At 49.8% G+C, this 22,250-nt stretch overlaps 1 protein-coding gene across 16 annotated transcripts in view; it reads right to left on the bottom strand.

Annotated features, from left to right (window-relative positions):
- EPB41L1 (erythrocyte membrane protein band 4.1 like 1) overlaps nt 1–22,250 on the bottom strand; it is a 127,675-nt gene that overhangs the window by 24,440 nt on the left and 80,985 nt on the right. For 11 of the 16 annotated variants that reach the window (XM_039227095.1, XM_039227098.1, XM_039227094.1 and 8 more), the window contains 8 exons: nt 19,836–20,054; nt 17,443–17,530; nt 16,738–16,890; nt 15,282–15,379; nt 14,889–15,064; nt 12,086–12,234; nt 11,141–11,176; nt 8,528–8,710 (listed from right to left, as the gene is read on the bottom strand). In XM_039227095.1, coding sequence (XP_039083026.1) covers nt 8,528–8,710; nt 11,141–11,176; nt 12,086–12,234; nt 14,889–15,064; nt 15,282–15,379; nt 16,738–16,890; nt 17,443–17,530; nt 19,836–20,054 — 1,102 coding nt within the window. The remainder of the gene's footprint in view (nt 1–8,527; nt 8,711–11,140; nt 11,177–12,085; nt 12,235–14,888; nt 15,065–15,281; nt 15,380–16,737; nt 16,891–17,442; nt 17,531–19,835; nt 20,055–22,250) is intronic. The other 5 variants (XM_039227101.1, XM_039227105.1, XM_039227106.1 and 2 more) reach the window with 2 other exon arrangements.

Below are 22,250 nucleotides of genomic sequence, written 5' to 3'. Positions count from 1 at the left end.
CTTGACTTGCTCGGCGAGTTTCAGCTCCATGGGTCTCAAAGATCCGAATTTTGTTAGCCACTGAGGTCTTGCTAATATCTTCCAGGGAGCCCTCTTGGCCCCCAGCCTGGAAAGAGGTCATTTCCTTTTGCTTCTCTGAAGGGAACACCAACCCCAGAGGTGCAGCTCCCTTGGCTTCTTCAGAGACAACTCTGGGCTTTCTGCTGGCAACGGGAGGTGCCCTGCGCTCACCTCCGTCCAGGACTACAAACGGCCCTACACGGTCCTTGGGCTCCAGGCTCTCTTTAAAAGGATGGGTGTAGTTGGGAAAAGCAGGGGACTGTTCTCCAAAAGGATCCCAAAGGTGCGGAGGCTCCCCTGATCCACGAGGGGCTGAGCTTGGAGAAGTTTCCTCTGGAGCTGCCTGAGCCTGAAAGGGACCAGGGGAGGCCAGGAGGGGAGTGATCACCTCCATCTGAAGAAACGCTGAGGCCTTGCTATCCTCCATTGTAGGGTCTCCTGTTTGGATGTGAACCAGTCCCCTGTCTTGGGGCAGGAAGCTGCCTCGGTCTGGTTTGGTTGGCTTCCTGACATCATTAGGAGGGATGGCCCGCGGAACGACGCAGGCTGGGAGGTCTGGGCGCATGCCCCCTCCTCTGTGAGGTGAGTGGTTCTTCCATCCTGCTGGGGGATTTTCCTCAGCCTTTCCCATCAGATCTCCACTCTTGGGGGCCTCTTCCTCTGTGCCTAGGTTGGATGCTGGATGGCTAAATCCTCCTTCCACCCCCTGCCCAGCTTCTTCCCAGTCCTCAGCAAACGTCTGCCCTGGAGAAGGTCCCTTACCAAGCTGCTCAACAAAGACCTCTAGGCCATCTGGTCTTCCATGGCTCCTGGGGATCCCTGCCCCTTCCTCTAAGGAGGTTGTGTGGGCTTCACTCTCTTCATCCTTGTTCCTGCCAGAAGCTGCAACAGAGTCCTGTGGGCCTGAGGAGTTCAGCTCAGAGCTCTCTGGGAGCTTCTTTGGGAGCTCCATCCTGGTCTCATCAACAGGAAGGGCATCCAGAGGCGGAGGGGGGATTTGGTCTTCAGCATCTTTCTCTCCATAGTTTAAGTAGAAGCTCCTCTCTGCAAAGGAAGGTTCGGTTTCATCACTCGAGTCGGCTCTGGCTTCCGACTGGGCTGGGTCCAGTAGAAATGACTGGAGTCCTCCCTTGTCAGAGGCTGGAGAGGGGCTCTCGGCCTCTGCTGGCCTGGCCCCTGAGGCAGCGGCTCTTCCATAAGTCGGGATCTCCTCCAGCTCCTTCCTCAGCTCCATCTGGCCCTCCAGCTGGCCACCTGAGATCCAGTGCTTCTTGATGGTCGCCTCCCCACTGCCCACCCTCAACTGGGAGCCCTCAAGGAGGTTTTCTGCCAGTGTGTAGCCTGCAGCCAGCGAAGCCCCTCCAGGGCCTCCCCTGACCCAGGGGCCTTCCTCCCACACTGACTCGAAGTCTTCAGGGCTTGCGATCATCCTTCCTTGTTGCCGGGTCTTTGCTCTTCTGACTCCCACCATTTCTTCCGTGGCCACTTCAACTTTGAACTTGTCCACCAGGATGTCTACCTTGGAGAGTCTGCCATCAGCAAGGATATCAGCGAGGCCTGCCTTACTTTCTTCCTGCTGCGTGGTGGCCACTTTGAGGAGACTGAGTTCTTCTGGCCTAGTGTACTCTCTTTCTATAAATACCCAATGCTCTGAACCCTGTGTTTCAATTGGAGCAAGAAGAGTTAATATGAAATATAGGCACCTGAAGAACAGGTCACTGTTTCCTGTGCAAGAAGGGACCAATCTACCACCAAAAGGTTAACATGTCCCCAGAACTGGCTGGAGAGAGAAAGGCATGACAATACTAGTCAGCCTCATCAAGGCTACCATTCCCATCAAGGCACCCAGCAAATTGTTTACCAACTCCCCTCAACCATTACCCCAACTTGGTAAAATGGGATGGGGTCTCATGCCCTCCCCATGTTTAATTGTGGGACAATGGAGATCCACGGATGGGCCAGGACTCTTCCTCTTCCTTTTTTTAACAATATAATTGCCACTGTCAGAGGAGAAAGTAACTTACAACACATGGAATCTTTGAAGGTTAGAACAAAAAGAACTTCTAAGAAATCCTCTAGTCCAATTTTGTCATTGTGCAAATGGGTAGACTGAGGCCTAGAGAAGGTCAGGGACTTACCTAAGGTTACAGTTCATGGTAGAGTCAGGAAAAGAGTGCCTGATTTTTGATGCCTGAGATCCTTGCTGACTTATCCCACAACCTATAGAATATGGATCCCAACTGTGATCTAATGTCAAGAAAGCAGTGAATTAAGATTCATAGGCCACAGCCTAAAATCTGACTTTTCTGCAAGAGTTCTTGGGAAGGAAAAAGATCAAAATGAAAAATGCCAAATGCTCAGTTCAAGTCAGTGCCAGTCACCATGATGGCTTGAACAGCTTGAATTTTGTAGGGTTCATTCCCAGAGAAAAGAATACCAAAGCCTATTCTTGGAGAATTCTAAACCAAATCCACAGAAAGAGTAGAAAAGGGCTGACCAGAAGACATCATGGAAGGAAAACATCTAAAGACCCAAGTATCATCACCAGTCAAAAGCACCAACAAGAGGGTAGCACTGTCAAACTGTCAACAAAACAGCTTTCAACATCCTCCCTACAGTCCTTCAAACAATACTTAGGAGGGAATGATGGACTTCAGAATCATTAAAAAGCAAGAAGGCCTTGGAATTCTAATCTTGCAGCCAAAGATTACTTTCTTCACATAAAATTTCAATGGAAGTCCAATATGTAACCCGAATACAGGCTGCCATGTTGAAGTGGGGGGCCTCGGCTCCCAAGGTACCACCCTCCTTTGAAATCACTGCTCTGACTCGACCCTCTTATGGTACAGATGTAGAAACTGAGGTCTAGAAAAGGTAAGCACCATGTCCAAGGTCAGAGAGTGAGCCAAAGGCAGGCCTAGAATCCAGTCTCTGACTCCAAGTTCTGGGAAGTGCCGCCATGGTAATATGTGCCAGAGGCTGCTGCCAATGAAAGGGGAAAGATTTCTATAACTGGGCTCTGACTCAGGTTATGACCTGGTGAGGAGTCTGTCAGATCCCATAAGATCTGAAGGATTCTGAAAGATCAAGGAGCGCTGTAAACTCTTACCTAAACTCCCTCAATCCATGTTAGCAAAACCTCCATGGCTCTCAGGGAATGAAATTTCACTGAAAGAATCCTGCCAACAGCTAAGAGAGATAAGCGGAAGGTAGAAACCAGACATAAGTTACTTGGATTTTACTTCAGGTTGCTAAGTCTCAGAATAACACCATGTGAACCATCCCAGACAGAAGGGCTTCGAGTGCCTATGGAAGCCAGGTCTCTTTTCTCTTCTGCTGAGAAAACAGGCAACCTAAGTGGCCCCCATTTCAGCTTGTAGTGACATTATCAGCCTGGTAATGGTGGCCACAGATAGTCAACGAGACCCCTTCTGGAACATTCTTGCCCCAAGTCTGACTAAAAACTAGTTTCTAGAAATTAGAAGCTTAGAAGTTAGGCTGAGTGGGGTGAGAACTAGTGTATCATAGAAAGAAAAATTCTGCAGAAAGAAAAAAGGAAACACATACTTATATTTAGCTAATCTGTGCCAGGCAATGTCAGATTAAATTCAATCCAAATGGCAACCTGTAAAGCAGGTAATATTACTCTTATTTCAGAAGGGGAAACAGGTTGCTAGAGGGGAAGTGACGTACACAGATCACAGAGTGAGCACTGAGGGAAGAAGAGGCTCTGCTTTTAACAAGTGAAAATCCTGGAAAGAAAAATAGATTGAACCAAAGAGAGAAAACTTCACTGGCACCAAGACATTGGTGGGCCTGCCCCTGTCTGAAAGCTGTTCTGACCCTATTACACAAGCCCTGCACCCATCCTTTCCACGGAGCCAGGGGACCTTCAGTGCCTGTTCAGAGCGCCCCCTGCTATCAGCTGGAGGTACTGCAGCAAGGACGAAGCCTGAGAAGGAAGCGGATCCAGTTCTGTTCCCACCCAAGCCACCACAAGGAGAAAATCTCTGGCCAGGCAGTTCTGTGGTCTCTGGGCTGTTGAGTCCCCACCTGGGGCTTTGGGTCATATTCTGGGCCCTGCTCTTTACAGAAGACACTCAGAGGAGGGGATGCAGGACAAGGAGCCTTCTAGAAACCACAAACTGGGAGAAACCTTTGAAGAAAGGAGGAGTGTTCAGGGGGAGAAGAGGAGCTTAACTCTGAAGGACCATCCTGGCAGAGGATGCAGAGTAGATCTTCGGGCAGCAGGGGGCAGAGCGAGGCCCACAGACAGGTAATTCAGAAGGACAGATTTTTTTTATTTATTTATTTTTTTTACAAATAGTTTATTGTCAAATTAGTTTCTACATAACACTCAGTGCTCATCCCCAAAGTGCCCTCCTTCAGAAGGACAGATTTTAATTCAACACGAACACTTCTCAATAGATGACTGAAGACAAAATGGTCTGCTGTTAAGAACGGCAAGAGCCCCCCTCTGTGGAAGGGGCTGCAATGGGCAATTTGCAGGGATGCTGATGGAGGGCACGTGTTGCCCTACCACCCCTGCCCCCGAGTATGGGCATCTGTCCTTGGCTCTAGTAGCATCTCTGTGCTCCAGGGCATCGCTTTTCCCCTAACCTTGGGATGCTACAGACTCCTGTCCAACTTCTCTCGAGAGAGTGCTGATAAGTTGTTTTAGTTTCACATTGAGAAAAACTTCAGACAGGAACTGATTTCTGTTTTACCACGTATGTAGCTAACTCCTGTCTCTTTTACAGTTTCAGCACATTTTTCAGCAGCTAGAAAATTTTTCTCTGGGAATTGTAAAAGGGAGATGTCCTCATACCTACTATGCCAAAAGGGGAGGGTGAAATATCAGGGAGAAGGAAGTTCCACCCGGATGATCAGTCAGTACCTTCCAATCCTGATGGCCTATGAGCTCTTGGCACAGAGAAGATGCAGCGCCTACCCCCCACTCCCTGGGTCTGGATTCCATGCCTCATGGGACACAGAAGCCCTCCCCGTGCTGCCTTCCTGGGCACAGAAGTGATGCTCTCCTCATTACAATGCTTGCCTGGCCAACATCTCTTCAACCCGAAGGAATCTCCTTGGAGCCACATGCCCACTTTTGTCCACCTACTAAGAGTTTAGAGAAGATGAAGGCAGAGGATGAATGGGGGGCCATCCCTTAAACAGCCATTGTAGACCTTACTCAGGCTTCTGAACAGAGAAAAGACCTCAGGGCAGAAGGCATTTAGGTGCCGTGACCCCTGATCCCAAGCTTAGACATCAGAGCCTGCCTCTAAAGTCAGGAGGGTCCAAGAGAAGATCATTTCAGCCTCTCCTTTGAAGCCAGAACCAGACTCAGACAGTCCTGTCTTCCCAGAATATGGCCTCACCTTTGACTCCTGAAAAAACAATGGATGAGGGAGGGGCTGGCCCTTTATGGATCCCTGGGATGCAGACAATCACCTGTCACAGCATGGGGACACATGGGCTACCCACTGCTCCCACCTGCATGGCAGAGCCTGGTCCACCCCCCTCACCCCAGAGAAAGGGTTTTCTTGAGACCATTAGGGTGGCTGTGTGTGGGCGGGGAAGTGCCGACAGTAACCTCAGGAGACGCTGCGAGGCTTTTCTGAGTGAACACTTCCCAGCCTGCGGCCGTCCCAGACTCAGGTGCCAAGTCCTGCGGAGAGGTGTCCTGGGTCCTCCGGGACTGCAGGGGAGGCCCAGGGCCAGAGGAAAGGGAGAGAGGGAGGAAGGGAAGGAGAGACAGAGATAGGAAAAGTGGGAGAGAGAGGAAGCAGGAGAGACACACACACAGAGCCTGTAAATAGCCCAGCTTTGTAAATCCCACACCCTCAGGGTTTGTGGCTTAGATCAGGAAGGAGCCGGTGGAGCAAGACACAGAGGAGCTGCCCTTTGTGGCCCTTTAAGGGAGGGAGGCCCATAGTCAGCGGCCAGTCAGCACCTTGGCTCTGGGCCCTTTTCCCATTGCCCTCATTCAAGAGGCTGCAGAGCCACACCCACTCTTACTCAGGAGGCTCTCGGTGGAGAGGCTGGGGAGCCACACCACTCCGACGCCGATCCCAAGTCTGCCCTGGTGTCTTTGGTTTAAGCGATGGTTCAGTCCTGCAGTTTGGGTCTTAGCCCTTCGTAAAGTTACCTTTAGAATGAAAACCTGGGTTTGGCAAATAGGAAACGGGAACTCTTCTTAAAATTTGGAGTCCCTGTTTTGATTTAAGTTCCCAGTGTCTTCCCCTTGGTCCAGATGAGGCTCAACAACATATGAGGAAGCTACTAGGACCCCTGATGACACACTCCTGTAGGAGAACCCCCCAAAAGTCCGTATTTGGATCAGAGATGCCAGTCACCATCGGCAATGGCCCCATGACTGTACAGCACTTTCCAGTTCCTAAGGTGCTTTTATACCCACTATCTCACTCAGCTCTCCTAGCAACCCTATGGAATGGCAATTTTGGTCCCACATTAGATGGGCTGACTAGGCTGTGAGGCTCAGAGAGGGCCTGTTACTCGGCCAAAAACCCAGTCATGTCCTTGACTACAGTTTCTCCCCATGTCCCAAATCTTCAAGGGCCTCTAAATGCCAGTGGGACCTGTAAGCCACTTAAATGGTCCATAGCTCCAAGCTGAGCTCCTGGACCAGAATTCCTTCCAGCAGTGGACTACACTTCTTGGAGCAACAGTGAGGGGCAGGGTTAGAACAGACTCCATCTTTTACAAAGACCCATCTTCTAGCAGTTCCAGCTATTACCAGCAGGTGGGGCACACTCCCAAACCAGGCTGCTCTGAGGCACTTGAAGCTCCATACCCCAAATTCCTAGGGCTCATCCGGCCCTTCTCTGCAGGAGTCCCACCCTTTGAAAGCCTCTGCACCCATCCTCACCCACAGCCAGGCCACTCTGGTCAAGTCTGTCAGGAGGAGGAGTGGGGCATGTAACTGGATCACTAGACCAGCCCCTGTGGCCCAGTCCAGAGTCTTCAGGGTCTCCTTTGTGCCAGGGGTGATCACAGAGGTCCTCAGTAGATGCTGACTTGCCCTCCTTCCACGGCACTGAACTTAAAGGCCCTCAAAGCATCCCTAATATTGTGAATCACCAGCCAGGGAACTACCCCAGCAGCCTCACTGGATGAGGCCCTCTCTTATCCAGCATGTCAAGGCCAAGGGGAGTGCTGATTCAATCAAATGTTTAGTTATTAGATCATGACTGCATCACCCGTTTTCAAAGCATTAGAGAGTAGTACATTCACAGTGGACTCTATCCTGGTCTTCACAGGATTTGGCCTTGCTCTCAGGCAGCTGTGATTTAATAGTAGATATGACACTAAAGTAGTACGTTACATTCTGGGCCTCAGTGCCCCATCTGTAAAGAGATGACCTTGAACCAAGTAGGCTGAGAGTCCTTCCAACTTTAAAAGGGGTTCTGATTTGAAATTAGCCCCAAGACTCTCAAAATGAAATAGTAAGTAACTGCTATTGAGGATCTAGTGACCCTACCAGCCCCTCCATGGTTGATTTTCCCTGGAAGCTCACAACATTCCTATGAAGTAGGTACTTATATTATCTCTACCTAATGGAAGCTCAGAGAGGTTAAATAACAAGCCCGGAGTCATCCAGCTTGCAGGGATCAGAGTAAGAATTCAAACCCAGGGGTATAAGTCTAGATCAGTTGGGTTTGAGACAAGAAAGCAGCAGTGCTAGAGAGAAAACACCTAAGTATAAATGGGGGTTAAATATTGCCAAGATTTTGCAGTGCTAAAAATAATAGCTTGGGATTATAAATACAGGAATTCTCAAGATCCTATCTTTATCTCTTTTTCATTTGAGAGAACATCCCATGTTTTCCACTCTGAAAGACAGGTGGGTGTGGGATCCTTTTCTGAAGCAAGAGGTGCAGGTCTGATTTTCTTGGAGGATCTGTTCCCTCTAGTGGGCTCTGAGGATCCTTCCAAGAGGGAACACCACCACCCCCCCACACACACACAAACATAGCCCATCTGTGTTTTCACAACAGGCGCTAAAGGATCTGGTTACTGGATACAACTACTGGGGATTCTCCAAGTTTAGTGTGCATGAGAATCACCTGAGGCACTTGTTTAAAATGCTGATTCCAGGGGTCTATCTCCAAATATGCTGATTCTGTTGGTCTGACATGGGGCCCCAGAACCTACATTTCTAATAAACACCCCTTTCCCATTGTACTCTGGCTGCTGGAAGGGGAAATGCACCAAGCCATAGCAAGTCTTCGGAGTTTTTCAAGGTGGTCCCTGGGGCCCAAGGATGCCAAGATTTAGTGACTTTGTCTTTCCTAGCCTAAGCCCTGCACCCTCCCCTTCAGCACCTTGTGCAGCAACTGGAGGAGGCAAACAGGTGAGGACAATGAGTGTATGTCAGTGCAGAGCTACCCTCCTGACCCTATTTACCTAAAGCCCCTGTTGAGGGGTTCAGGATGAGACCTACCTCATTGGCTTTCTCAGGAGTGCCCTTGGGGGAGGGGGAGGCGGGCGAGGAGGGCAGCCTGCGCTCCCGCTCCCAGTCTCGATCCCGGTGGATCAGTTTGCTGTTGGGTTCCTTCAGGGTCCTCTTGAGCTCGTTGATGCTGGCCTGGTGCTTGAGCAAGACATCCTCTGGCTTGTCTAAGAACTAGAGGTGGATGGAGAGGGCAGTGGGTGTTAAAGGAACAGCTCTGAGCAGGGGATGCAGGGCATGGTGCAAATGGTAACCGTGGTGATGGCTGCCCTACATCAGCAAGGTGATTCCCATCCAGGACTCAGTCTCACCCTTACTGCACCCATGAGCCAAGTGGGGCAGACATGATTAGCTCTGACAGGTGCACAAAGCACTTAAGATTAAAAAGAGGAGCAAAAGCACTTAAGATTAAGAAGAGGAGGCTTCTGGCCAAGCACCACCTTTTCTTTCCCCTTGCTTGGCTCCCGGCCTCAGAACCAGCAAGGTAACTCAAATCCCATAAGACTGAGTGAGTTTCCACTGGTGCTGTACACCAAGTCTCAACTGGGCATGGAGGGGACTTCCTTCTGGTTACAATCAAGGCACAGTGAGAACTGGCCAACCCTGTTCACTGGGCTGCTCTGGTCCACTCCCTGGCCTCCAGGGTACCTGGTCCCTTCCAGCCAAGACTTGGACCACTGTGCTTAGCAGAAACCTCAGTCTAGGCCCCTCTTAGCCCAACAGATGAGTTACTCAGACCCTAAGGGGCTCAGCATGCAGATACTCCTTAAACCAGGGACACCCAGAAAAATGAGTCTGGCTCCCACACAGGAGCCAAGAAAAGATTGTGTTCAACATTCTCTACTGTGAACCACTACTTTCCTAATCAGCCAGGGTTTTCTGGATACCTGGTGGAGACCATCTCCTCAAGAGAAGACAGGGTGAGATATGGCTCGAGAGACAAAGTAGGGTGTTTAAGAGATTAGGAGAAATGGAGACCAGCAAGAAGACAGGTGAGGATGGGTATAAGAACTGAGCTGGTTATAGCTGGAGTCTTAGATGTGTCCCCCATTAAACTGCCAAGTTTGAGCTCAAGCCAGTGCAGCATGACAGAATAATCTGCCTCTAGGTCAACTGAGGATCAGCCTTTGCACAGGAGCCAGTAGGCCTACTTTTAGGGGTGGGCTGTTAGCTCAAGCATCTTTATCTGCAAGGCTGTTTGAGGATTCATGTCAACTCAATTCAGGACAAGAAATGGACAATCTCAGCTTATTATAAAGTCAAACCAGCTGATTCTGGAAGAATTACGTGGAAGGCAAGCTTGCCCTTGGACAAGGCTAAAATCTTCCCCTGGGCTTATCTCTGGCATCCAAGGATCCACTATGATTGACTCGTATGATTATCTCAGGAAGGAAATTGATGCCACTGAGGCTTCTGTTTTCTCTCCAGACATCTGTCTGTGCTTCCAGTGTCCCTTCCTGAGCAGAACTGCCTTAGAACAATGTTTGAGAAGTCAAACCTGATAGGGTTTGCACAAAGGGGTGGGTTATGAGCTGCAATGGACCCAAGATATGGCTTGTGACCTATCCTGAACCTGCCACCCTTGCTCTGTGGGCACACGCATCCCCGAAGGTGAGAGGGAGGGAGCAATGGAATCCTGCGATCCTTGATTAGGGTTAAGGGCCTTAGAGAAACCTAGTCCACATGTCTTGCTGTGCAGATGGGGGACGGGGGCCTCCGGGGGCTTACCCATGACCCTCAAAGGATCAGGCTGAAACCCAGTTTGTGGGACTCCGAGGCCAAGCTCTTATGCCCCAGCCCCTGTCCTTTCCCTCAGGCCCTACAACAGACTCACTTCTAGAGTAGTTCAGTTTTAGATGAAGAGTTGGGAACCGTGTGAAAGAGAAGGCAAAGTCCTTAACACAGTAAGTCCAAAGAAACAATGGAAGGGAGAAGGAAGAGGAGAGGGAGGAGAAAAGAAGAGGCTCTCTGGGCGTAGCTGGAGCCCCACCAAGAGGGAGGGAAGCTGGAGTGTGAGAAGACCAGAGGCATTCTGAGGCTCCTCCCTCCCCCCCCCACCCACACTCCCACATCTGGTTGCCAACAGATACATAAAAAAAAAAGCTTTTGGGGAGAGGACACAGAGGACACAGAGGAGGTGGAAACATGACCAACTAGTGGTGTGGGGGAGATGAGTCTAAGGAAGGGTTTGGATGGCGGCGGGGGAGACGAGACCAGTGAAAGCACGGAATGGACTGGAAGAGCTGGAGAACACAGGTAGGATGGTCAGCAGTTGGGAAGCAAGCATGGGTTGGTAGGAAGAGGCAGAGTGTGAGGCTGGGTAGAAGGAGGGAGGGGTGAATAGGGAGGGGGAAGCAGTTGGTTGGGGGGGTAGTCTGAGCAAGGAGCTGGATAGTGGGGGGGAGGGAAGGGGGGGTGGCTGGGGAGTGGGAGGGGGCAGGGGGAGGGAGGAGCCGTACTCGGGGAGGAGTATGGCCGAGGAAAAGAGGCGAAGCTGAAGCCGAGATGGTACCAGGACATAAGCCTGGGGTGGACTACGGGATGGTGACAAACGAGCTGGGCATACGAATGGCTGGGTGAGAGGTGACAGGACCCATGCAGTACCTCCTGCTTGTGTCTCGGCGTGGTTTCCTGCTCCGGCTAGCAACAGGGGGGAGAAGGAGAAGGAACCAGCAGGGTCAGTAGAGCGAATGGACTAGAGGCACAGCACTGGCCCCTGGCCGGGTCTGGTGCAGCAGGTAGCCCAGAGGGCTCTTTCCCAAGGAGCGGGGCCAGGGAAGCTGATGGGCCACTCGCAGGGCCGCGAGGTAGCCAAGGGTGTGGGATGTGAGGCCAGGTGCCGGCCCGGGGAGGTGAAGAAGGGGACGGGAGGACTGGGGGCAAAGCACACTCAGTAAACGCGACACGAGGGCTCGGGGCACTTGTGCTTCTTGCGGTCAGCATGTGTGTTCAGGGGCCTGTGCTCCAAGCTACAACTGCATGATGGAAACACACTGTACCCGTGTGTGCGCACGCCCGTGTGCATCCTGCTTGCACACTGCTTGCACATCTGGTGCGTGACCTTACTGTGAGGGGGTAAATAACTGAGTGAATGCATGCCATCAGAGGCCGTGCCTGCCTGCAGGAGTGTGTGCACAGGTGTGCGGGAAATGTGTGGGGCAACAAGAGGGGGCACACTTGGGACTTCATCCTTGTGAAGGCTACAGGGACACCCCACCATGCTCTGGGGAGGAAGGGGGCCATGCAAACCCAGATTACAGTCAAAGGGGCAAATTAGGAGTGTGCAAGTGGAGGCTGAAGTCCTCTAGGGGACGGAGTGCCCCTGTGGGGAAGCAGGACTAAAGGAGGGGAAGGGTGCAGGGTGGGCAGCATGCCTACCACTCGACACCGGGGGATGCCGAGGTATTGGGCAAGGCCCTGTCCATGGCGCATCCCATAACGAGGGTGCTTGGCCACAGCTGAAAACACCTCAAAGCCAAGGCTGAGGCTAGACCCAGAATCAGCCTCCTGATCCCCAGATTAGAGGGTATGAGAAAGCCAAGCTCCTACCTTTAGCTCCTTGATCTTGGTGGGAGTCCTGACCTCTCCCTCCTCGGCCTCTGACCGCCTACCCCCAGACTCGCCATCCTCCTCCTGCTTGTCACCATCGGGTCCTGCGTCATGGTTCTCACTAACCGAGGCTGGGCGGGAGAACTCCGCTAAAACGGGCAGAGATGGCCAGGTGGCCTTGTGAGACCTCTCCCAGGGGGCCAGACAGGGAGCCAGCCCCGCCACCTGCCCAACCATGGTTGCAGTGGAGCACAGACATCCACATCTCCAACAGGTTGGGGATAAGGAGAGGGGAGGTAGCCTTGTCCGGTCATGAGGATGGTAAGAGGCAGAGCTGCCTCCCAGCCCCGGACGCCCTCCTGACTTCTCTGGCACTAGAGCCCAGGTTCAAATCTCAAATCCATCTCTTCTCGGCTGTGTGAACTTGGGTAAGTTACACAACCTCTCTGGGCCTCAATTTCCTCATCTATAAACAATACCTATTTCAGACAGCTGAGGGGAGAATGAATAAACTAATGTGTGTAAATACTTAGAAAAGAGACTAGCACAGAGTGAGCCAATTCAATCAATGCTTGCTCACAAATGTTGATGTTTTTGTTGTGGTTGTGACAAAATACTCACGACCATTACTTAGCGATACATAGATATTGTGAGATTAGCTTTTACTGCTGAAAGCTAAAGTCCTGAGGTTTGCAAATAATTTAGCCTCTTTACAAATTAGGGAAAGTTCAAGGGGATCCCCGCAATAACATCTTTCTCACTCACTGGCATTCCAAGTACTTTTTTGAATAGGAAAGAAAGGGATGGAATTACAGGCTTTATACCAGGCACTGGGCATAATCCAGGCTATGCCCATGGATTATGCCTCGATGGGAAACAATGCCTGGAAAACACTGAATTTAAATGACCAGGGCACAGATAAGCCTTGGGGCTGGCCTAAATTTAAAGAGAATAATTATTCTTTGTATTTATATATATTCACTTTGCAAAGTGCCCTTTTATGTACATTATCTCATTTGATCCACACAATCCTCTGTGTTGATGGCTAGAATGGGAATCACTATCTTCATTTTACAACGGATAAATTAAGACTCCGAGAGGGGAAAGGTCCCACTGGTGACCGTTCAGTGAATCAGGACAAAGACCTATGTCTCCTGGTTTGGAGTTCAGCCTTCTGGTCCTCCCGAGGGTTGTAGGAGAGGATGAGTCTCACCAGCTCTAGACCAATCTTTGCTGCCCTGTACAATCTGGGCTTCGTGTAGGCCCTGGCATAGAAATGGAAGCTGCAGGGAAAAATAAAGGGACTGTACTTTGCTTTTGCATAAATCTTAGCTTTCAACCCCGTGCCCATTCAAGGAGACAAAAGGAGCTTCCTTGGCCTCAAATGGGCCTTTGCAAAATTGCATGTCCTCTGAACATGGTGAGGACCTGTCCCAGGACTCACTTCATACTGCAGGAAAAGTATCAGAGTCTCCTGATCACGTGGAAAACCCCTAGGTATCCTTCAAAACCCTGCCTAGTTGTCACCCTCCCTGCAAAAAGCCCTTTCTGTGCCTCCCAGACAGAATTAATCCCTCTCTCCTCATGGCTGCTCTATAATCTGTACATACTTCTCCCATGGCTTGAATCACATTAAATGCCTATAAACTCTACTGTTCTATGAGTTCCTCAAAGGAAAAGGCCATACTTATTCTAACACTTGGAAAATATTTGTTGAGCAGAACTAGCTGCCCCAGTGTGTTCTGGGAATATCCGCTGTTCCCCCAGGCAAGTGCCTACCTCTGCAAACCTAAAAGCAATAATAATTTATTACTGCTACAATGAACAATAAGCCATTATTGGGTATAATTTTCAGGTCCTTCTATGTACCAGGAACTTTTTGAGGGGCTGTAGAGGCATTCTCATATTTAGTCCTCCCTATAACACAGCTAAGTATATATTACTTATTTTGAAGAAGAGGTTATAGGCACAGGGCAGTTAAGCTGCTCCAGACCTCCCAGCCATCCAGGTATGCATATTTATGACCACTTCCTGGTATGCAGAGCAGCTGGCAAGTATGAAGACTGAGATTTTAACTCAGACCTGCCTAACTGGATCTCCCCAATGCCCATGTGGCCTCTGAACCTCTCCTACAAACAAACCTCAGTGTGCATATCCTGGAGAGAGTCCTTGGCCAGGGCCCGGGAATCTTCATGTTTAACCAGCTCACAGGTGATCCTGTTGCAGGTAGTCTGTGAGCCATGTTTGGAGAAGCCCTGGTCAGCTGGATACAGGATAATATAGGGGCAATACTCATTGACATTAAGGGTAACTGTCAGCCCAACAGGAAGGAGTGCGGTGGAGAGCACCATGTGGTTAGATGTCAATCAGTTCATCGGAATCAAAAGAATGACCAGGAACAACCAACCCCTCAGCCTCCCATCAGGTAAGGCATCGCCAGCCACATTACACATTGCAGTCACAGTATACCATCCTCCTGAGCTGACAGTCTGTGAATCACTAAGCATGATGGGCAGGGGGCCCAGAAAACCATATGGCTGAACCTGGGACCCCAAAAGGCCATGACTCCGGGAAGTTGCGGGAAGTCCAGAGAGTGGCAATGTCCTATTCCAGCAAGAGCAATGCTGTAGCTTGGGGAAAACCACCAGGAGCTGCCCAGGTACAGCAGGGCCCTGGGCCACTGGGCCTGCTGCTGAACAATGTGTGAGGTGTCCACCACTGTCACTGTTCATTCCACGAAAGCAAGTGTGCCCCCACTTCCCACTAAATGCCACCCCTCTCCCACCTCCCAGCTGGGGCATACCTCCATCAAGGCTGCGGGACATGGTGTACCGTTTGCTGGAGGAACGCTCAAAGAAGGGTGCGGGCCGATCAATGAGGGCGCTGGCCTGGCGGGTCTGTGCCTGGGTCCTCCCACTATACCGGAACTTGGAGCCCATCACCAGGAAGCCCTTGGGTGGGGGCTCAGGCGACACCAGCCTGCAGTGGAGGGAGGAGGTGAGGAGGGGGATCAGACCTCCATTGTCAGGCCCAAGGCTGGACCACAGCTGGCCTTTCATCCCACTGTCCCACCAGCTACAATTCAAAGTGGTCCATAAGGGGAGAAACTTGGGGAAGGGGGCTTGCCTGGAGTCCCTCCTAGTTCCTTCTCCTGCTTCCCCCCTCACAGAGCACACCACCCCAGGGTCAGGCTCACCGGAAGAATGTGTGGTGCTCAATGCAGACCTTCCACAGCCTCTTAGCTGACCGGTGGTTTGGGAGCTTAAAGCCAATTGTGCTCTCAAATTGCTCGTACTGCAAAACCAAGGAGAGTGGGTTAGAAGCAAGGCCTGGGCTCTCTGGCTGCTGGTCCATCCTTTCTAAACCTCTTCTCAGGCATGTGCAACTCTGGCCTGTTCAATCATTTATTCATTCATTTACTCAATAACGTGGACCGAGCCCTTACTCTGTGACGGGCCCAGTGCTAAGCAGCAGAGACAACATGATGACCAAGACAGATGGTGGAGCCAGGGGATGCTCTATTAATAAATTAGTAAACAAGATCACTTCAGACACTGATAAGGGAATGAACAGAGATGAGTGATGTGATAGAATACCGGGGCAGGTGTGGGGATCAGGATCTGGCTTAATAAGGGTGATCAGGGAATGCCCTCTAAACAGGTGATCTCTGAGCAGATATCTGAAGGATGGGGAAGGAACTCGCTATGTGAGAGAGAATTTCAGGTGGAGGGAACATCAAAAGCAAAAGGCTGGAGGAGGGAAGGTCTTGGCCCATTCTAGGATGTCAGATAATGCCAAAGGGGCTGGAGCACACTACATGGGGCAGAGATACGTGGGAGAGGTAAGTGGCTACACCTGGAGTTCAGACAGTAGCCCATGAGCCAGAGAGCTCTTGAGAGGTTTTAGGTGGGAGAGGGAGTGGGGGGTAGTAATCTGATTGTATCAGACATGACCTGATGGAAGGGACTTTTGAGCTCTCTTCAGCAGTTATGAGAAAAATGACCTGAAGGCACAATGGAGGCAGAGGGACCAGTGAGAAGCACCTTGTAGAGATGTAGGTGAGAGCTGGTGGCCGTTGGTGACTGGTGCAGTGGAGAAAGACAGAAGCAGATGGGTTTGTATTTATTCTAGATGTAGAAACAAATGGACTTTTTGATGGGTAAGGTATGGAGGTTGAACATATGCACGTTTGTGTGTGTGTATGTGGTCATGTATTTTGGTATGTGTACACACTTGAATACTTCATGTAAGCAAATACCTGGACATGGATGGCCAGGTACTCATTGATCTGTGTAACCTGAATGTATGTGGTTATCTTTATGTGTGCTCCTGTGTGTGTCTGTGTGTGTACGATGTTTGTGTGTAGGCACACACATAAGGCATGAAGTCTTTTTTTAAAAAGTAGGCTCCACGTCCAGTATTGGGCTTGAACTCACAACCCTGAGATCAAGAGTTGGATGCTCTACTGGTAAGCTACCCAAGGCATGAAGTCTATGTAGAGAGCTCCAGAAGAAGAGTACTCTCTCCTTACCCAGGACCTCAGCACCCCATCCACGTATACTAAGCAAGAAAAACCCAGGCTCAGCTGTCAGGGTCCTCCCTCCATTCTAGCCAATTCCGGTGAGAAGGAGGGGTTCCCAAGGCAGGCTCACCTCCCCAGGCCGGATCTTGATATAGAAGTTACTCCTCTTATAGGAGATCTTAAGAATCTTGGGCCAGGCGAAGCGGTTGATTCTCAGTCGGTCCCGGTAGATAAGCAGGCCATTGGCACAGACTCCCAACATGATGTCGATGCCCTCAGAGTCCTACATGAGGAGACACCGTCAAATGGCAGGCCTGGGGTCCATACCTGCGACCTGGCCTGAAACCCCTTCCTGAACTCTGCGTCTAAAAGCCCCCAGGATCGGGGTTAGAGGCTGCATGCTGGAATTCCCCGACCAATCTCACACAGTCATTCATTCCATTCACTCATTCGTTCTGTCATTTATACGCCCAGTTGCTTTTTTGATCATTCTCTCTGTCACTTACTTAATCATTCATTTGCCAAAAAAACATGTAGTGATACGTGTGTGGTGCCAGGCCAAGCTCTATGTGCTAAGGATACAGAAATAAATGAAAGCCTGTGTCTTTTGCTCATGATGCTCCCAAGCTAATGGTACAAACAGGTTCATAAGTAAATATGAGAAAAATTATAAAGATTATAGGAAAATAAAGGATTATGGAACTTTGAGGAAAGAGAATTAAGAACATAAGAGGCTTCAGGTTGGAGGGACCACTGAGTCTGGCACACCAAGTCCTCTGGAAGCACCAGGGACACCCCCCCCCCCCACCTCTGATGCTAGAAGACCCAGAAGTACCTTGGCATGGTGCAGGTCTACTCCATACATGGAAAGCTTCTTGGCGTTCTCTAAGAAGTGGATTTCTGCCTCTCCCGGAGTCATGCCCCTAAGGGAAAGAACGTGATCACAAACAGCCATGGAAAACACACAGGCCTAAGTCCTGCTAGCTGAAGGTGGCCGTGATCAGAACCTGTGATGCTAGAAAGGCAAATGTTCTGGAGTGGGCATACAGCTAGGCCTTGCCCAGTCCCTCCCCTCTGTTCTCAATGCAAGATGGTGCACTCCCAGCCCCAGCTTCAGCCACCCAACCCCCTCTCATTGCCAAAGCTCAGGTCCAGTCTTGTCTCCTCCAGGAAGTAGTCAAGGGATGAGGTGGGAGTCGGGATTTCTGCTTCAAACTGCCACTGAGTTCAGTGTGAGTCATAAACTCTGCTTCTCCTTGACTGCAGAGCCATTGTAGAGGACACTGTTCATCATAACCACACAGGGACTCCTAAATTATCACCCACGTAAGATATTTCTCTAAGAATTTTGTATCAGCAACCACTTCATCTCCCCCAAGAAGCAAGCTCTCCTTTCTGAAAAGAAAGCTGTATAATTCATCAAGTTCCTTCTTTGCTTTGGCTGCCAGGAAACTACAGTTTCTATTTAGTCACAGCTAACATTTATCGAGCACTACATGCTGGTTAATGTTCCAAACGCTTCACGCATATGAACTCACCGAACCCTCCTAACAATTCTGTAAGGTAGGTATTATCACTTTATAGACAAACCAGCACAGAGAGCTTGAATAACTCGCCTAAGGCCACACAAACTATTAAGCAGCAAAGTCAGGATTTGAATCCAGACAACAGGGCTCCAGAGTCTGTGCTCCTTTCCAATCACTTCACTTATATCTGTCTCATACCCCCTGGGCCTCAGTTTCCTCTGCTCTGTCCACCTCAGTGAGCTGCTGTGTGAGATGCCTGGACACTAAGATGTCCACGTGCTTTAAGTCGAAAGAGCTGTAAGAGCTGAAGGGGTGGTCATTAGCATTTCTCCAGCCTATATTTGAGCTTCTTTCTCTGAATCAATAGGACTTTCGCAAATCCCTAACACATCTTGTTACCTATGACAGGGATGACAGGCGGCAGGCAGGTCGCCACTCCCTATTCCTGAGCCCAGGCAGACACTGCTAACCAACGGGGTTTCAGTATCCTGTTCAGCATAATAGGGTAGCAGCCACTACTACCCCGAGTTGATGTGCAAGTCTCTGAGAGACACACTTGGCACTCTGGACCCAGCACTCCATCACACCCCAGCGGGCTTTCTTCCCCCTGTACACAATCCATCCACATCTGGCCCTAGGCCTCCTCTCCAGATGCAGCCCCCAGGAGACAACCCTCCTCATTCCTCCCATCCACCTTAGCAATGAGATAATATCACCATAACCCCCTGCCCCAAACATACACAGCACTTTACAGCTTATAACGTACTTCACATCATTTATCACACCGGGTTCCCATAACAACCCTGGACTTGGAGCTCAAAGCACTTCCAGCTTGAAAGGACCCTAGAGACCATTTAGTTCCAGGTGACTCCCCCCACGGGTGGTACCAATCTCACGGCAGCATTTGGAAATGGGGGAGGGAGCATTTGGTTGTTAGATGACTAAGAGGGTATTATGGGCATTTGATGCCTGTAGCTCAGGGATGCCAAACATCCTGCACAATGAATTCTCCTGCCCCAAATATCAACAGTTGAGGCACACGGATAATCTAAATCCATACATGTGCAAGTGAAAAATGGGGCTGCTAAGTTAAACAGCCAGCCGCACCATGACCCACCTAGTTAATCATCGTCTAACTCCTAGAATGAGGTACTTTCCATTGCACAACTATTCAACCCCTAAAATCACAGAGAGCGACAATAAATATGAGGTGTGTCTATAATGTGTGCCATTTAGTCCCCCAACAACACCACAAGGCAGCTTCTATTAGCACTCACACTGAACAGAAGAGGAAACTAAAGCATATCTTTAGTGACCTGTCCAGATGCCCTGGTTAGAAAGTGGCACAGCGAGAACGTGAACCCAGGCAGTCCAGCTTCGGAGCGCAAACTGTTGAACTTTACACCAAGACACAGACATCAGGACACAGGAGAGTTTTGATTATCTCCAGCTGGCAGATAAAGAGACTGATCCTTGGAGGACAAGAACAGGGAATCATCATGAACCTGAGGTCCCAAGAGGTCATTTAAGGTCACACCGCTAGTTACTACCGTTCCCATTTGATAAAGCCCCAGTGGGATGAGATGAGTTGCTCTCATGTGCTCTCATGCACCTCGAGTCAGGGGCAGAGCCAGGTGGGGTACTGACAGTGCAGCATCTGGGGCCCTAGCCGACAGCTGAAAAGCCAGGGGAGGCCCTTCACCTGTATGTCTTGTGCAGCTCCATGATCCTCTCCTCCAGCTCCCGGGTCTGGTTGGGGGCAAAGCGGAGCTCGCTGACATAGTTGCCTACGTGCTCCTCAGCATCGTAGTCACCCAGCTCAGCCTGCACAGCGTAGGAGCCCAGCAGGGCATGTGTGACGAAGGAGCAGGGCAGCCGACCCGTGATGATGTCCGCCCGCAGCTGCAGGCACAGGTAGTATCTGGAGATAGGGGAGAGTGGCCATGGGCACGGGCCCCACCCCCTCCCCAGATGCCCCCAGCACAGCTGCCCACCTGCCCGTCAGAACCAAACTGATCAACACTCGGCTTAGTAGAAAAGGGATGCTCCTAGACACCGGCATTTCAGGCGCTGATACTTTGGGTGTGTCCTAGAAGATGGTTTTATACCATTTCACATGCCTGTAAGTATTTTGTTAATTTCTAGTTTTGAGAGATTTTTCTTACCGTAGGAACATTAAATTTCTAACTTATTTTGAAGCTAAATACTTTGCTGGTTGAACATTTTTTAAATGTTATCTATTTTTAATCCTACAACTAATATATTCTTATTGTGGAACAGATGTAAACTTTGGTGGGTTTTTTTTCAGTGTTTTTATTTATTTTGAGAGAGAGGGAAAGAGAGAATGCATGTGTGCGTTCACAAGTGGGGGGAGGGGCAGAGATACAGGAGAGAGAATCTCAAGCAGGTTCCAGGATGCCGGCGCCGGGCCCAACACAGAGCGTGATCTCACAAACCGTGAGACCATGACCTGAGCCGAAACCAAGAGTTGGATGCTCAACTGACTGAGCCCCCTAGGTGTCCCCACAGATGTCAACTTTAGAGATGATTCTGAATTTCCTTATGATGTCCATTCTCAGCCCTAATCTCCTCCCCCAGAGGTCACCCCTATTATCTGTGTGGTGCTCTAGATGGACATACAGAAATGCGCATGTTTCGATTCATGGGTGTTTTTAACATGTACGTGGTATCAAATGATACATCTAACTCTACAGCTGGCTTTTTCACACCCAGCTACGTGCCTAATGCCCTTCACAGATCACCACAAATGACCTAACCTCATCCATCTTAACTTCCACACTTCATTCCACAGCCAGGACAAAGCTGTTTGCCAATGTTTTCTCAAAACTTTTGTATTTTGCCTTCAGCAAAATTGTAAGTGAACTGTCTAAAAACAAATTATTTTAAAAGAAACATTTCCAACCACAAAGCTATGATTTTTTTTAAAACTTTATGCATACTCGGATGATTTTACAGTTTATAGATCCATTTTATACCATTTTTTTTATTGCCTTTTCGGTTACTGCATTAAAAAAATGTTTCAGTTCATTCTCAGGCAGTGATGCCTCCTTGCCCATCTTGTCACATTTCACCACTGTTTGCAATCATCTATTTCTTTTCCTTTTAAGTGGCTTTTACTCCGTATAATTTTTACTGCTCCATGACATTATTTTGCAGTCTGAACTGAAGCTCTGGCAAAAAGTATGTGCAGCCTCAGTGTGCACTCAGGGCCAAGGCATAGGCTCAGAATCAGCAGGAGCTCAAACATCACAGGCACCAAGTGTGGGCCTAAAGGCATTTTTGTTCAAGTCTAAAAATTAGAAAATCACTGCCAAACACTCTAATATTTCATTTCAATTTGTTAATCTGACCAGTTTATTTTGAACCTGAATATTTTTTACTAAATCAGCTGCTACTACCACCCCATTCCCTGAGGTCCTCCATGCCAAGCAGGACTAGTTTCTCTCCTGGTGCCCCTAGAAGCCCAATGCCCGAGGAGAGATACCAGCGGACAAGACCAGTATGATAGGGACTAAGCTGGCCTACAACTCTCAGCCCTCTTGGAAATGGAGTTGAGACCTTGGTGCTGAATCTTGGTCCCAAGATGACCTCGGGCTTAGAGCAGGGCTAAAGAGGCCAAGGCTTCAGGTCTGATCTATCCCAGGAACATCTGTATTATCCCCAAGGTCACGGTCGGCATTGGGTCCATGGCCTGTTGCTTGGCATACAGGCAGCCAATATTAAGAAGAGACCCAATGGGAGAGAGAGGCTGTCTGAGTAGCCCCTCCTCTGCTATAAGAATAACTCCAAGCCATCATCTTATTGTTGTTAGGAGTGTGGTTGATAACATAACCCCAGGATATCATGAAGTGAGACTATCTCTTTGGAAAGGGCTTAGATAAAGAGAAGGGTCTCTCCCTATCCTGATTCCAGAGGCAGGATCAGTCCCCATAGAAGTTCTCATTCTGAAAAATGCTTTGCACCCCCTTCTAATCTTCAAGCCACATGATCTACTGGCCCTGAGGCACAATGAGATATTATATACAATCCATGTTCACCCCAGCAGCCCAGGCTTGCCTCCATGGGGTGGGGGTGGGGGATCACATCTCATTGACCC

The sequence above is a fragment of the Hyaena hyaena genome, unplaced genomic scaffold (genome assembly GCF_003009895.1).
Source record: "Hyaena hyaena isolate Hyena2069 unplaced genomic scaffold, ASM300989v1 scaffold_25, whole genome shotgun sequence".
NCBI lineage: Eukaryota > Metazoa > Chordata > Mammalia > Carnivora > Hyaenidae > Hyaena > Hyaena hyaena.
The sequence above is the reverse complement of the archived record's forward strand: the minus strand, read 5'-3'. Positions and strand labels throughout refer to the sequence as shown.